Raw genomic sequence first — 17,222 nt, forward strand, 5'->3', positions numbered from 1 at the left:
TCTTTATGAATCTTCTGCAAAGGCAACAGCCAACCTACACAATCCATTGAAACCCTTAACTACAGGGCAAAATACTGTTTTAACACACAATTACCAGCCAAGTTAACAAGATTTTGGTTTTCTTAAAGAATATTCAAGTTTTGTTTCCTGCGAAGAAATTATTATTCATAATCCGAAACCACAGGTGAATATTTACTACTTGGAGATTTTTCAAGACTTTTTCAAGTGTTTATTTGAAAGCTGAACACAGGATACATTATTATGACATTCGCATTGCAACTAGGTTTGTACATGTTGGTGAGAACAACTTAAAACAGATCTATAAAGTCTTACTGAATGTTTCAGATGTTCTAAAGTTGCACAAGCCTCAACATTTGCTCCATGAGTTGTAAGATGCACTTTCATTTCCATACAGTCACAATCTATAAAGCATTTAATTTTCAGAAGATAGGCTTTTTGAAGAAAAACGAAAATCTATGCGTACAATTAGAAAGTTAAGGGAAAGAATTCATAACAATGTTTCAAAATCATTTAAGCAGATCTGTATTATATTTTATTGTAAGTATGGAACTCACAAATTTCACAGCATGGTCACATTTTATTTTGCTGAAGTCACAAACATCAGACATGCAAAATGAAGCACATTATTTCTGCTCTACGTTAAAGCCTAAGACTGAATACAAAAAAGTAAGTTTTACTCCCCCACCCCACCCCCCAAAAAAGTTTGGTGACTACATTAACAATAAAACCGTTTTCAAGGTAACAGCTAAAATTATAAAGGCATGACACCAGATAGTCAATCAATTTTCTCAGAAGAAAGAAATAAATTTCAGTATCTGCGACGCTTGTTAGGTCCTTCAAAGCTGCCCCCAGGGTTTCCTCTACCAAAGCCACCGGGTCCACCACTGACAGCACCTACACCACCCATAGCCGGCTGAGGCGTTTCGGAGCCTGCCCTACTAACCATAGGAGAACCCATTTGTTGTGGGCCTCCTTGCGGGAATCTTTCAGAATGCTATTTTAAGTCCATTTAGAACCATTTTAGTTACAATAAAACCAAGGGGGGGAAACCAAGTGGCGTTTTCATGAAGATCGCAGATAGTCCAGCAGAATCAGGATGATACATAGAAGGAAGAAAGGAGCAATTAATTTTAGTCATTATTTTAATAATAAGCTGAAAAGTAAATTAACTAATGTTGCGCCCTCCAGTATATTAAGACAAAAGGGGAAGGGATCTAACATCCAAGTTTTTTTTTTAGTTTTTTTTAAAGAGAGATAAAAAATGCTATGAGAAACAGTTTCTAAGCCACCCAGAGCATTCAATATAAAGAGTGAGATAAAAGTATAATAAATATATTTTGCGGATTCTCCTGTACGGTATACGTGTAAAGTAGTATTTATTCTTGAAATAAAGTAAGCAGAAGCAAAATTCATTTTCTGTTGGAAGACATATCAATACTTTAAATGGTAAGTAAAAACCAGCTATAGCACATTTCAAGTTAGACCAATTTGAGTTAGAAGAGGAAATAAGTTTTAGAGAAGGAAAAAAAGGAGCCAGATGCCATTAGCTACCTGCTCATTCTACCGCCACATACTTCCCCAAATCCTTTAGGCATTTTTATTTAAACCTGTTGTCAGCTGAAAAACTAACAACAAAATGCGCTATTATAAAATTTGCAATATATTTTTTGCATTATGATATAGTTTGAGATTATACTCATTTTCAGATATACTCAGAAAACTCGTACGTTCAAACTGAACTAATAAGTTAAGTTCTTACATGCTCTTTTGAATCTAGGAGCATTAATTTAAATATATACATTTTTTAAAAGTCCCCATCTGACTTCACTGCTGTCTTTTTTCTAGTATTATCTGTGTATACCTTCCAAAAATCTGGAAAAGAGGCTCAGCCATTTAAGAAATTACAAAGAATTGGAGAGCTCAATTGAGCAAATAATGTAAGACAGTGTACTGCAGTTGACACCGAATGTTGGACTGGGGACCTAGGAAACTAGGCTTCAAATCCCCACGCAGCCATGAAGATCAGTGGGTGACATGGGACTAATCAAAGCTCCTCAACCCGCAAAGAAAAACTGGAAGGGAAACGTCCATCTTAAGCTCCTTGGAGGAAAGACAGGATATAAATACAGTAATAAACTTCCTTCACACTTGGATCCAAAAGGCTTTGTTGTATAGGCTGAAGACACTTCCACACACAAACACACACAGAGAATTCCAACAATTCCTAATTTCTACTGCTGGTCCGAACACCAAAGAGGCCCCCCCCACCACCTCAAGAATGGGCTTTCTGGGGGCACCAGGGGCTGCATAGTAATGCGGAAGTACAGTAGTTGATTTTTTTTTTAAGTGTGCTAGTTTTCTTTGAAAAGTTTACTAGTTCTTTGAAAAAATAACCAGCTTCAGAGAAACATTCCATTTTCAAACAGCACTGTCATAGCTCATTTTCAGAAGTCTTCATAAATGATTATGCTACAAAACATTCAGGGTATGTTGATAAATACAAATTTCATCTCCTTTTAGAACACAATACAGTGGACCCTCTAGTTACGTACCGCTCTGGATACGCAACTTTCGGGTTATGAACACAGCAAACCCAGAAGTGTATACTTCCGGGCTTCGCCGTGCGCACATGCGCAGAAACGCTAAATCGCGCTGCACACAGAAGCAGCGCCTCTGCCTACGGACTTTTCAGGTTGCGGACAGACCCCTAGAACGAATTTAATTCATATCCAGAGGGTCCACTGTATATTGTCCTTCCCTTTATTAGATGTTAACATAATATAGGCCAATTTCCTTTGGTTCCCTTATGAGAAGGGTTAGAGAAAAAGGCCCACTGCCTCTTTCAGTATTCTGCATGCTACATGGGACCTATTAAACTGACTATTCATGACTGTCATGAAAACAGTAAAGGTAAAGGGACCCCTGACCGTTAGGTCCGGTCGCAGAGGACTCTGGGGTTGCGGTGCACATCTCGCTTTACTGGCCGAGGGAGCTAGTGTACAGCTTCCGGGTCATGTGGCCACCATGACTAAGCCACTTCTGGCAAACCAGAGCGGTGCATGGAGACGCCGTTTACCTTCCCGCCGGAGCGGTACCTATTTATCTACTTGCACTTTGATGTGCTTTCAAACTGTTAGGTCGGCAGGAGCAGGGACCGAGCAACGGGAGCTCACCCCACCGCGGGGATTCGAACAGCCAACCTTCTGATCGGCAAGCCCTAGGCTCTGTGGCCACATCCCTCATGAAAACAGTATTCTGAGTAAAATACATAGAAAAAACTGGTGCTGATATACTTCTCTTCAAAATCAGTATGAGCAGAAATAGCCCAGCTTTCAAGATATTGGAGAGTATCAGAGACAGCAAGAGCTTCATCTGTTGTTTCCACTGCAATCATTTTTACTGACGAAGTTTAAAAGTCATCTTGACGTTTCAGCAAAAATAAACTGATACAGGAAAACACAACAAACAAAGTTCTATCTGTTAACTTAAACCAGGAGTAGGCAACCATTTTCTCGCCAACGGCAACATTCATTTAGGGATAAACTGTCAGGGAGCACATGCTGACTGAATGGGGCACCCCTTTTCATTCTGGACCTGCAAGAAGGATGTTCTTGCCAGAGGTCTGGTCTGATCACACTGCAGATGGTTTTTTAAAATTAAGCCAAGAACCAGATGCAGTCTGCCAACACAGCCTGCCCACCTGTGAATTATACCCAACCATCTGAAGAAGCTATTCCGCGTGTTGAGCCACACAGATGGTTCTAGAATTGTAGCCTCACTTGTATAACACTAGCATGTTAACAAATTAAATTTGTACTTAAGATTCACTTAATCAAAGATATCTTCACACTATGTGTCATTTCAACAGCAATCATATTATAGGTTTACCTGCCCCAATAAAGCAAAATAAGAATGACTAATTATATTTGTTGTCTATAAAATATTGTTTTGTTTTTGCATTCCTCTACTTTGATCATTGCAAAAGTGTGAAAAATGGCCTTCTAGCTGTAAAACAATTTTGGCAATTAATTCTGTGTACACAATTCTCAGGTATAATCACTTTTAATACAGTATCAATAACAATATCAACAAGACTGCAGTTCAGTTTGTTTTTAAATTATTTTTCAATCTCAAAGGGTATTTATTAACTCAAAGGTCTATTCTAAACTAGTTTTAGCGTGAAGTTATCTTTGCAGCAAAGAGATCTGCCACAATGAAGTAGAGACAAAATTAAAATTTTGTGATACATTACCACAGTTCCATTATCTGGCATCATTGGGGCTCCAATGTTTGCAGCTCCTTCTGGTCCCAAGGCAGGACCAGGACCCATTGCAGGGCCGGGCATTGTTCCTCTGTTGTTCATATTCATACCCATCATTGGAGGTGGAGGAGGAGGACCTTGGTTTCCAGCAGGTGCTGGGCTAAAGGCATCTATGCAAAACAGTCTACACTTAGAGCTGTCCTAACTGAATTTTAAAATTTACAACAATAACAAACTATACAAAACATCAATTAAATGAACAAATTGCTTTTATCCTTTGAGACTGTACATTTACTTCCACCAAAAGGTTTTTAAGAAAAAGTTAGTTCCTGAAAGTTACTGCTGAAAGTAAGTGTTTAAACTGTTTATAGGTTTCAGCTCTACTTATTTTCCATAAAGTTACCAATTCATACAGGTAACTGCAGTAACTTTCAAGTTGGCCCCAATCCAAAGAGGCCTGGTGCCAGCATTTGTGTGTAACACAGCTTTTTCATAGCTTCTCCCCCCCCCCCCCGGTTTTTAGCAAATAAATTTGAATCACAAGACAAATAAAAGTAACTTAAGAGGTTTATGGTAGAATATACTCTCACATGTGCTATCACAAATAAGAATGAATGAAACTGAAAGCAGTCACCCAGAGGTACTTATGTCCAAGTAGTAGGCAACTTATTCAGCTTTACTAATCAGAGTATGACTCCACTTAACTTTGTGAACATATTGTACTTATTTATACTCAAGTAGTTAACCTCTTCATTTATAAGAACAGCTGCACATTGACTTGTAGTGGAAAATAGTAATACCCATGAGATAAGACGTGAACTGTACATTATAGAAATGCAGAAGGAATCATCATACTGTATTAAAAAATATTTGCGTGCACACAGGGAGAGATAGCAAGAGCGAGATCCATGATTTTAGGGACATGTTTGTATATTCAAGTCAGTGTCCCATTACATTTAAGGCAGGGGTTTATGTTCAATATGTTATAGAAAAAGAAGCATATGAATGAGACCTGAACCTTATACGCACGCAAACTATCTCCTGTACGTCTTTCCTATCTGTTAAACGAAGAAAGCTGGGCTGGCAGAAAAATGCCTAGGATTATAAGAGTACAGGGAGGTTAAGGTGCATGATTTTTGGGTGGGGGAAAAATCAGCTTTACTCTACCACACCAGCTTCACATGAAAGGAGGGCAGAAACATGAAGAAACAGAATATTGTTTCCACCACGATACCTACTTTGGCTCTGAAACATAGAATTTAGGATTCTAATTTTACCAGTGACAGGAAACCGAGATGAGTGACAAGAATGGTATGCTCTATGCATTTGGTTAAGGACAGCTATAAAATGATATTCAGCTGTCATTTTAATGCTTCAAATAAAGTATGTTCAATAAAGTCTACTTAGCTAGACTTCGTAACTCTTCAGCCACAACTGTGTTTTTTACACTTTTTACACACACACACACACACACACACACACACACGGTTTTGTTGGGGAAATTACTCAAGCTAATCTTGGCTAGAACAATGATGAAGTAGTAGGATTCTTATATATTCAAACCAAGTGCATATTTCTTAAACATAAGTAAACAAAGAACTTAAACTAACAAGTAAAATGAACTTTCATTCTATTCCATATAAGCCTAATATTTGAGCACATGTATGAATTATGAATTAATCTGGGTGCCAAAGCTGACAAAGCTTTCTGTATTTTATGTAGACAATTCGACTTAACTAGGCCTCTCCCTTTCTTTCCTAGTAATAGAGAGAGGAAAGACCTATGCTCCAACATTAAAGTGCTTGAAGTTCAATAAAGGCCTGAAGTTCAATATACCTGCCAGAACTGCACATCAAAATGCTGTGCCTCAGTTGTATACTTATGGGCAACAAGACATCTTGCCCACCATCTCTGTCCACAAATCTGGAAATTACAGCAAATTCACTGAGTAAACTACACATCTTTCCAGCAGGTTAAATGTGGGGGACACTCTTAAACATGTAGTCAAGCCCTATTTGGGTGTGCTGGTTGTGTGTAAAATTCCTGGATCTATTTCTAAAGACAGTGTTCATAGAAGTTTTGTTCACCGTAAGTGTACTAAGAACCTTAAGGAATTTTTTAAGAATGCTTTCAATCAGACAGCTCATTTTAAAACACATGCTGTTTAATTAGCGCTTCCATTCACAAAAGGAAGCTTTTTGCTTTCAGAATTTATACTAACCAATACTAACCGGCTCAAATTAAACCATGGTTTAATTTTAAGCAGTGAGAATACGCACTCCCCCCCCCATTCTACCCAAATTTCTACTTTATTATCCATTGTTTGTTTAGTTTGCCCAGGACATTCGGCCTCACTTCTTCTGTAGGCCAGCCCAGTCTCCACACAAGGTGGAATCTGAAGCAAGGAGAAACAGGGTCACACATTCAGATTGAAAGGGCCAGGGAGGCTCATGCAGAAGGCAATATTCCGTAAGATAATCAGGACTGTTTAATGCTTTCTTAGTCAACAGAATCAGCAGCATCACTCTCCTCCTACACTCCTTCAGCACATGTCATCTCTGAAGACAACCGAAGCAGTTTCAGTTTCAAACCTAGGTCTGAAACTAGAATGAAATGAATCTGGGTAATCAGCTTCATCCAAGACTGACTGAAGCATGTGCAGCTACCACCCCTTTGAGCAGCTTGCCTCAACAAGGATAATTAGATAATGACTCTAGGTCCAAATATGGATTCTTCAGAATGGTCAGAAAATATAACCAGAAAGCAGTAATGGCCACAAAATCTTAGCCATGGTTAGAAGAGTGGGGGAATTCAAGCATGAAGGAGTGTAGCACATTCTCAGTTGATAAACCATAGCAGACAATTGGGTGCTGCCCCATAATAAATCACTGTGGTGATACTGTATACATAGTGCTAAACTTAATAGAGCATGAAATTTTCACAAAGGTGCTTCATTAATGCCAGTTACATGACTTTGATAAATGTTAACTGTACTTTGTTTCCAATCGTTTTCCAGAATCATCTTCCATAAATAGCAACATATTCAAAAACTTAAATAAGTGAATCTCAAGAAGTAATTTTTAAAAACCCACAACCTTTTCTTCTTGTATTAGATACAATTCGTATTTTGCTTTTCTTCAGAAACAGTCTTAAAATGAAAAAAGTAACAACCCACCAGCCCATATTTACTATGTTCATTTGCTTTTTCCTAATTTTAAGATAACTCACATTTGAAACAAAAAATTCTGAAGAACAAGATTCACTACAGAAATAAATATTTCAAGAATACTTCTCAATGTATAATACTCATAAGTAATATGTACAGTCTCAAATAAATTTTGAAATAACAAGAGCCTTTTGCTTCAGATCCCTACCTCCCATGTTTAATGCTCCACGAGGACCCATATCACCCATTCTCATTTCCTGTTCTCTCTGAAAGTAAACATAATTTTAACAATCAACCTATCACTTATTACTTTAACATTCTCATCTTTTCAAGCAACAGCAAAACTTAATTTGTCACAGTTATTACAAAATAAATCTCATTTTCTGGTTTACATAAAATCAGAGGAATCCTGCAAAAAAGTTTTAAAACTTAGTAAATTATTGAAGTCCTACAATTTGGGGCTTGCTGAGAAAGCATAAGTACACAATATTCTTCCAACTGAGATATCTATAGATAGAGGATCTTGTGTAAATGTTATTTTTGCTCAAGGTCAAAGGAACAAGGAGGAGTAAATGAAGTTGAGACTCTCTTCTGATCACAAACCTGGCAGAATCAAAGAGGTGGGTAACAACTAAACAAGCCCCTAGAGGTTGACTACACATCTGGACTGCATACTCTCAACTCAAACTTGTACATTCTTGAGCTTTGGTGCACAGGCATCCAGTGCCACAGGGGCAATGTTCTGGTCCCCAAATAGACAATAGATAATATCTTGAGAAATATTACTTCTGCACCAGGTCATAGTGCACCCAGAGACAGTATAAAGAAACTACCATGATCGAGAAAAAGCAACAATTTAGATTAGTGTATAAGGATTTAATTTGTTTGTATGATTCTTCTCACAATCCTGAGATATTCAGAACAAACAGTATGTACTGACCCTAAGAGCATGAAAGTATGTAGTGTTGCTTATATTGCTCTTGTTTTTTAGTGATTGTTCTTCTGAGCCTTAATAACAGCACATAATATTAAAAAATGGGCAGTTTGGAATGATATTGCTTGAAGTCTTAAAAATGTTTCAGACTGGAAGCGTTATGTGCAATGGCCATAAATTAAGAAAACTCACAATATAGAATACAATTAGGAGTAAAAAGTCATACCAGCAGTAGGTCACTGTCGTAAGGCAGGTGGGTAAATACTCATTCACCAGTAGCCTGTACTGAATTAAGAATGGTCTCAGCCAGTAAGAATCAGGCAGGCAAACTCAGAAAATTGAAAATTAAGGGGTTTTTTCAAGCCTTCAAATAACTAAAAGCTATGTGTAAGTGGAAGATTAAGTGTCTCTCTGTGTTATTGTACTTGTTTACAGTACTGCCATATGGGCTTAAAATCATACTACTTATCATTTGAGATCATTAATGTGCAAGTACACTGAACTGTGCCATTAAGAAAAGACACAACTATTAATGTATTATCCCTTACAATCCAAACCATGCAAAACACAGGTGTTGAGTTCATTACTAAAAACCAGGTCTATAGAAGCAATGGAACAATATTTATCAAAAGCAAAATTAGGACTTAATGGTAGTATTCATAAAATGGGGTGGGGAAGGGGGAGAAAGTTGACTTTTTAGTGAAGTCAAAAGGCTAGTAGAACAGATATTATTGGAGATTAGAAGTTTGTGTGGGTTTTCAAACAATTCTATTAATAGATAACTTGAAGAAATTCAGAATGGAGTAATTAAAAACTGCAAGACAGAATAATAAAGGCAAGACACACAGTTTTCCTCTTTCCCACCTTACAACCAGAGGCAACCTAAGGCAATGCACACAAGAAAACCATGAAAAGTCAAGCAGCTCTACAAAAATAAGATCTTCTGATAAATATATCCAACCATTACAAGATTAAAACCAAAAATATTAAAATTACTGTAAGACTAAAAGTGGTCAGTAACAGTATTAAACTTCCTAATACAATTTATAAATATTGAAGCATCAGAGTTCAAACAGCTTCAATACAATATGTTTACAAGCCAGTTTAGAATACTGAGAGAAGCCGTGTGCCCCTGACATCGATTGCAACTTAGTACAGACTGCAGACTCCACTGAAGTCACAAGAATGGAACTGTGCAAATATCATAGGTTAAATGAGAAAACCCATTTTCATAAATTTTTTTAAGTTACTCCTTTCCCAAATATGATACATTTTCTCATGTGGAGAAAAAAAATTCAAGAAAATGCAGAATTATAAAGTGTTTAGTTCTACTTAAGTCATTAATAGACTCACAGAACCAAGTGTCATATGCTCTTTCAAGACAAGTAGTAATATTGTTAGAACAAAGTACTAAAAGCCAGTATTCAGAATTACAAATGAAAGTTAGCCATGCAGTCAAATATCCCATATTTGTATGTAATTATGTTCCAAGACAGTTTTAATAAAAATTTAGCAGAACATGAATACTTGTAATGTCAACATAAACAACACAGAATGGATAGAATACCACATAACCTCCAGGCTAATACAGCTGAAATATAAAATTTATACAGCTAAATGTGTGTACTATTATAGCAGAGAAGTAGGTTGTATGTACCTGGACAAATAACACATGCAAAACAATGAGCAGGAAGTTGTATGATTTAGAGGTGGGAAGGACTTTGAACTTTTGTCAACAGAAAATGGGGGGGGGGGAGAGCTTTGTTGGAGTAATAAGGCAGCACCTCGCTGTGAAAACCGCTCAGCTGTATTTCATCCTGAAACCTCTGTGCAGCTCAAGAGAAAAATAGGCTCCAGTCAGGTCTGCCACCCAAGTACTGCCCACCAGCTTGGCTGTGATTCGCCATTTCAAATCTGAATGGCAGGGAGAGTCACAGTAGCGCAGGAAGAATCCCACCCCCCAGCTTAGAAACGGCTGCATTGGGTCGTAATTGCCTCTGCCACCGAAATACAAGTGTTCCTAAATGTATGGCTTATATTACGTTTCACATTAGGTACGATCATCATGTATTTAACATCACATTATATGTGTACATCAAACTTATTTTCATCAGATTCACACTTAACTGGAGGAGTTACCCTTTGAAAAGCAAAAAATGGGTGGGTGATGTCTGGCAACACCCCCAGAATTACTCTCTCAAATATCTTACCTTTTCCTTAGAGGAAGTAACTCTCATCATCCCTAGGTGTCAATCCACAAAATCTTACACCCAGTAAGGGTCATCCTCAATCGGAGAGCACCCAAAATCTGTTTTGTTTTTCCCAGCTTCAGCAGCTTTTTCTGAGACAGCCATGTCACACAACCATTAGCTGTCAGTTTTGTTAGCAAAAGGATTTACATTCCACCTATTATTTTTGCAGAAAGCTAAACTTTTGCAGAGGAAACACCAGCAGTGTTTCGTCAGGTTCGGTGAAGCCATTACACTAGCTTCCTAGCAGTTGGGCTGCTAGTGCTTGATAGTAAGATAGGGGTTGGCATACTGCAAACACATCACTGCAGTCAATCCTTTTCTTGCGCTAACCTCCTGACCTCTTCACCAACTTGCCCTTCCTCCTCTCAGTAAACAACAGCACCCAACCTCCCAGGAAGCTAGCACTGCAGTTGCACCTCAAATAGCAAGCCGCTTTTGGGAAACACCTGCAAACATAGCATTCTGTATTAGTTAGCAAAAGTAAAAATTCAATATATAGGGCAGATTACTGAAATGAAAGAACAAACCTAGCAATTGGTTCAGGGCCAAAAAATTATCTGCCAACACAAGATGAGGAAATATTTTGAATACTTTTTTTTTTGCAAACACAAAAATAAATATTTCTTATCTTTGAGGCACAGGGGCAGCTCTGGATTACTCTAAAACTGGTATTTTACTGTTTTGTATAGTTTAAGGAGAACATCTAAATGAGAATAAAGTAATTTGAAACATTCACTTAGTATCAAACTGACAGTTTACAGCAAATGAAGGCTCCTTGGCAAACTGCACATCTTCTGAAGTTGTGACGGGTGATGTCTACCACAAATAAGCTCTCCACCGTATCTCTCCACGAGCAAGTGCAAAGCCACATTTTACCATTCCCTCTATACAGCCCCAAGCTATTGTTGCTGGGATACTGCCCGAGTTTTCCTCTGTATCAAAGAAGCAAAAAAGGAATTTCACATCATTTGTCCTATCATCATTAATCCTATAATAGCAGCAAATTCATTCTTCAAGTGTGGCCCTTATTACGCCAAAATGGCACCACTCATGCACAAATGTTTCCAAAGTTAAAAGTGAGAGCCGCCCAATTTAATCAATGGAGAAATCCAAGATTTTAATATAGTTGAAATTGGACACCAGATTGTTCACCCCACCCCAGAAAGACACCAAAAGGTAGTAGAAAAGTATCCAACAACACTATTCTCTAGGCAACTCACAACGTGATATACAATACAAATGAAAACAGGGTCATTAAAAAGAAAAGGCTGCATTAACATTTCTAGCGTGAAGAACAGAAGTAGACAACCCAAACATATAGAACTTATAAACTGTAGTTCAAAAGTTAAACCACACTCAGAATTACCATAGACTTTCTGGAGAGGACATTCTAAATCTGAAAACACCACTGAGAAGGCCATTAAGTAGCATTCACCAGCCTCACTTTGCTTGGTAGGGCCTCTGAAGAGCTTCTCACGGTTTGAGTATGTTTATTTTGGAGAATGCAGTATTTCAGGAAGCCTGGTCCTACACTATTTAGAGCTTTAAGAGGCCAAGACCAGAAATCTGAATTAGGTCCACAGTTGGAATGGGAATCTGAGCAACTGATAAAAGTACTGGTACAATATGATGAGTTCCTGCTCTAACTCAGACAGCAACCCCAATCCCATTTACTTGGGAGTAGGCCCCACTGAATTCAACCAGAATTACTTCTGAGTAGAATTGGTGAGGATTTAACACACTCCATAATATGTGAGAAAATATTTAAAACACAGGCCTGCTAATGAGAATTCCAAAGCAAATGCAGTTCATATTGAAGGTTAGAAGGGGCTTCTGGCCAGAACAGTTTGGCTCTTAAGGTATACTGTCTGGGTATGATGACGTTTATGAAGTACAGAAACTAACAGAAGCTTATAGAAGCTAACAGAAGTGTTCTAGTATATTCTAGCATTCAAAAGTTCTCTAGGGAGCAGGAATGCAGCTGCTGTTTTTAATACTGCATTATCTGTTTCCTCCAAGGTCATACAACCCCTGGACTAGCTATAATTGCTGTCTGGTGAGGACTCTCCTACTCACTCTCATTCTTTATTTCCTGTTAATGTACTTGCTTTGATTTATTCTCTCTGTGTATATAGTTTTTACGTTGGTGTGGAATTTTTATACTGTAACTAGATTACGCTCTGAATTGAGCTTGAGACTGCTGTACCAGGGACCTGGTACCCAAATGTAAAACTATTTTGCCTTAGTAAACTTCCTACTGATGATTTTGCTGCGTTCTGTGTCTGTTTAAAGCCCACGAGTCACCAGAGTTCTGTTACTTCACTTCACTCAACATCCAGGCATGTCCCAATGCCTTTGGGGCACGAATACACTTCACACTAAGTATCAGAGGCCAGACTGCAGTGTCACACAAAGCAACCTCTGGCTTCTGCTTTGGCTGAAGCATTCTGACCTTTGATGCACCTTTGAATGCAATCATTTCAGGATCAAAGAAGTCCTTATCTCACTTCCGGGGTGGCGCCATCGGCAATGGCGAACTCCCTCTGAACAGGAAGGACTAGCTCCGCGGGAAACGGGTCTTCTCCGCTACGGCGAAGCGGGGACCCTTTTAAAAATCACAGGCGGATGAAGCCTGTGACCATGGGACTCGGCGGGCACCTTTAGTGCCCCCAAACTCACTAAGGAACCCACTAACAGGCTCCGAAGTGAAGAGGGGGAAGTGGTGCGGTGCTGTGAGTCAACTGCTATTTCCGTGGAGCGAAGCTGCACAGCCGTTGCTGGAGAGCGCTGCCTTTTTCCTGGGACAATTTGGACTCTAAAATAAGCACCCGTGAGTACTTAGACTTTGAACAACTGGACAATAAATAAGGACTTGCGAGCAGAAAGGAATTGGATTTTAAAAACCTATTTTAATTTGGTACGGAACGGGAAGGTCTAAACAGGAAGTTAGCCTTCCGTTCTTCTGTAGACAGATTAAAGCAAAGACAATGTAAACTAGAGCTTAGAAAATCGCCTTTAAAGGATTGGATTTCATCATTTAAAATTGTGGAACCCCCCTTCGACAGCAGGAGAAGGAGGTGGGTTTTTTCGGACTGTTTAAAGTGAGTTTAAAGTAAAGTATCTTTCCTCCGTCCTGATCCTGGAGCAGGGTGTCAGGACTGACGTTTGAAGTACATTGACCAGAGACAAGTGATTTTGACAGATAGCTAAAAGAAGAGAAACATAGCGATTCCATTGCTTCCCTTCGCATCTTTAAGTAACAAATATTGACAAAGTATTTTTAAAAGGGAAACTGTTGCAAGAACAAATAGAAGTTTTCCCCCTAGAGGGAGACTGTGTAACTGTAACCAACTCCAGGGAGCCGGCAGCTGTTACAGATTACAATCGTGGGAACAGGCATTTGACCTTGCAGGAGAATGTATTCAGAAGCTTTGTTGTGTGCTTTCTATAAAACAAATGCCCTACTGGAACAATTACATGAGAAGGTGAATTGGATGGCGACTTCGGCTAGAAATTTTGAACAGGCAGTGGGAAATTTTGAACAGACAGTGGGAAAATATGTGGAGCCCACTCAGGAATTAAATCAGGAGTGCGTCCTGACAGAACAGGCCCAACAGGAATATGAGTTTTCGGATTTGACAAATGAACTTGGAAAAAGCCAGATTTGGAAAGGAAAAGTTTGATTTGGCTTGGAAATGGGGGGCTGGATTGACTGGGATGTTTGGACTTCTCAAATCTAGCAATGGGCCGTGAGATGTTTGGGATTGTGGAGGCTCTTAATTTTGGAGGGTCTTTGAAACATGCTTTTAAATACCATATGGAATTCAGTGTTGAATATGGAAAAGGGGCTGATCTGTCGAGAAGGGTTAAAAATATTGCCAAGCTGGTATTACCACGAGCAGGAGACAAGGGAAAATACAGCTACAAATTTGAAGAAGAGCTGCGGAAGGGACATGGAAGAGACTTGAGGGCCTCGGATGTAAGGCTGCCAGGTTAATGGGCCAGATCGACGGGATAATAAGGACTGACAAAACCCGGAACCAGGAGGAAGGGACGTTGGATGAAGATTGGATCTGTTTGTATTTTTTTTTCTACCATTAGAATTGTTTTATAAAATTGATGAATGTTAGAAAAATGTTGGAATGAAATTACTTGGCTTTAGTAAAGATGTTTAAAGAATTATGAAAGAATATTATGGTTATGAGAAGTGGGTAAGGATAAGATTTAAGTTTTAAGCTTTAAGGTTTATTTTATTATAGAAAGATAAGATTAAAACAGTTTAGGGTAATGTAATGACAGAATATTATGAAATATGGAAAGGATTTGCTGGGATAAATAATAACTAGGATACAAAGAAAGGGAGGAGGAGGAGGTCAAAGAAAGAAAGTAATGACAGTTGAGGTTATGAGAATAATGAATTTGTTTTTAAATGTTTTTAATTGTTTGTGATGTATTTTTGTATTTCTTTTTTTTCCCTGTCACTTTTTTATTTTATTTTTTAAAATTTGTATTCATATGGTTGGAAGGGGTTTGTTTTTTCTTTCTTTTTCTACCTGGTTAACTATTTTTATTTTGTATTTTCTATTGCTTTTATTTTATTTGGTAATACTTTGAAAATTTCAATAAATATCTTATTAAAAACAACAACAAAGAAGTCCTTATCTCAGCCATGAATAAAGGGACCCCTGACCATTAGGTCCAGTCGTGACCGACTCTGGGGTTGCAGCACTCATCTTGCTTTAATGGCAAACCAGAGCAGCGCACGGAAACGGCGTTTACCTTCCCGCCAGAGTGGTACCAATTTATCTACTTGCACTTTGACGTGCTTTCCAACTGCTAGGTTGACAGGAGCAGGGACCGAGCAACGGGAGCTCACCCCGTCACGGGGATTCGAACCACCGACCTTCTGATCGGCATGTCCAGCCATGAATAATGAACGGCAATTTACTGGAGAATCCTGAACATAAGAAAGGACTGCCCTCGGGTCTTTGGGTATAGGGCACTATACAATTTAAATAAAGAAATAATTACTGGCCATCCTCTAGCTGGGATAAGAGTCCTCTGCATCACTGGCAAAGAATGGGGAACTGTGGTCTAGCTAGTGAAGAATGGAGCTTCTGGACCAGGCTCAAGCCCTGCAGTAATCAAGTCTCAAAGTTACCAATGCATGCGCTTGATTTCTTTTACCACCCGCCGGTGCAAGGAAGGCATATCCAAACTTTCTGCACTATGCAGGAGCCTGTTTTACCTGCCCCTCATTAGAACTTAACTCACTTTCAAAATGCAAAGTGTGGAGCGAATAGCCAAATAATTGACAAGTGTTATCAACCCACCCTGTTACCTGTCAGTCAAAGGAGAACAGGGAATCACTTGCAAAGAAAAAAATACATATTGAGCTTAGGACTATTTCAGATGAATCTATATAAACTGTTAATTTCATCAAGGCTTGCGCCTTAATTTTTGCAGCTCTGTTTGAGGAGACAACCAGTGATCATGATTCAACTACTTCTACATACAGAAATCCACAGAAATGCTTTGCTAAGGGAAAGCTCTCACTTGCCTATTCAAAGTGCAGGATAAATTGAGGACTTTTCTGCTTCAAAATTTCAGTTTCCACATTACTCGAGTTACTTTTCTTGGTTAGCCAAACTGGTATATCAGCTGCTATTTCCAGCCATGTGTACAGAATCAAGTCCTCAGGGAAAGGCCATAAATATGTTCAAAGTTAAGGATGAAAATAGAAGCTATGACCAAAAAATTAAGTCTGTGGTCTCATTGAGCTAATCAGTCCTACCATTTTTATGTCTTTCAGATTTGTTAATCGCATCACAAATGCGGTTATTGACATAAATGAACACGTGCAAAGCCTCCAAGTACAGTATCCCATTCCCGAGAAAAGATACAACTAGATTAGAAACCCCTTTGTCAGTGTTGATATTGCTGTACTCTCCGATCTGACTTCAAAAGAACAAGACAGAACTTTCCTAGAATGATTCTTCTGGCTGACTTAAAAGGCACCTGTCTTGACTTCTGTTCTAAATACCTGGAATGATCCAATAAAGCTGTGAAGCACATTGTGCCTTTTCCTACAATATTTCTATGAAGGGAGATTTTCTGCATCTGCAGCATTGAAATCAAAATATTGAACCAAGCTGGATATGGAACCAGATTTAAGGCTGAAACTTCCATTGCTTCAACCATAAATCCAATCTTTAAAAACTGGAAAACAGCACCAGCCATCTCAGTAAGTATCTCACTATAATACATAAGCAAATGTTCATTCTGTAGAAAGACTATAATAAATCACATGTCTCGTACATACATGTTATTATTTATTTTCTCAATTAATGGAGCCTAACGGTTAAGCGTTAATGAACAGGAAGAAATGTATTCCTTCTAAAAACTATTTTCAAGGTTTCTGTTAAAATAAAAATATTCCATCAAATATACATCCAGGTGTGGTTGCCTAGCTCAGCAAATCATGTATTAAATCTAACCATGTTATTCTTAAATATATTTGACAGTACAGACTGGCAAAAAAGAATTAACCTTCAAGAATGGACTTATTGTCAGGTAAATATATGAAAG

General features: G+C 38.4%; 2 protein-coding genes across 5 annotated transcripts in view; one reads left to right on the plus strand and one right to left on the minus strand.

The window, feature by feature from the left end:
- MPHOSPH8 (M-phase phosphoprotein 8) overlaps positions 1–16,708 on the plus strand; it is a gene marked incomplete at its 3' end in the record, with an annotated part of 58,999 nt that extends 42,291 nt beyond the window's left edge. The window contains exon 15 of the mRNA XM_082220400.1: positions 16,447–16,708. Coding sequence (XP_082076526.1) covers positions 16,447–16,455 — 9 coding nt within the window. The remainder of the gene's footprint in view (positions 1–16,446) is intronic.
- The window catches only part of PSPC1 (paraspeckle component 1), a 62,436-nt gene that overhangs the window by 23,956 nt on the left and 21,258 nt on the right, over positions 1–17,222 (minus strand). The window contains exons 7-9 of one of the 4 annotated variants that reach the window (XM_082220420.1): positions 7,657–7,714; positions 4,274–4,452; positions 205–1,015 (exon numbers count right to left, since the gene is read on the minus strand). The exons of the other annotated variants lie outside the window; for them this stretch is intronic. Coding sequence (XP_082076546.1) covers positions 830–1,015; positions 4,274–4,452; positions 7,657–7,714 — 423 coding nt within the window. The 3' untranslated portion in view covers positions 205–829. Of the gene's footprint in view, positions 1–204; positions 1,016–4,273; positions 4,453–7,656; positions 7,715–17,222 lie in introns of those variants that run through there. 4 annotated transcript variants of the gene reach the window in all.

Source organism: Podarcis vaucheri, assembly GCF_965113315.1.
Source record: "Podarcis vaucheri genome assembly, chromosome: 4".
In the NCBI taxonomy this organism is placed as follows: Eukaryota; Metazoa; Chordata; class Lepidosauria; order Squamata; family Lacertidae; genus Podarcis; species Podarcis vaucheri.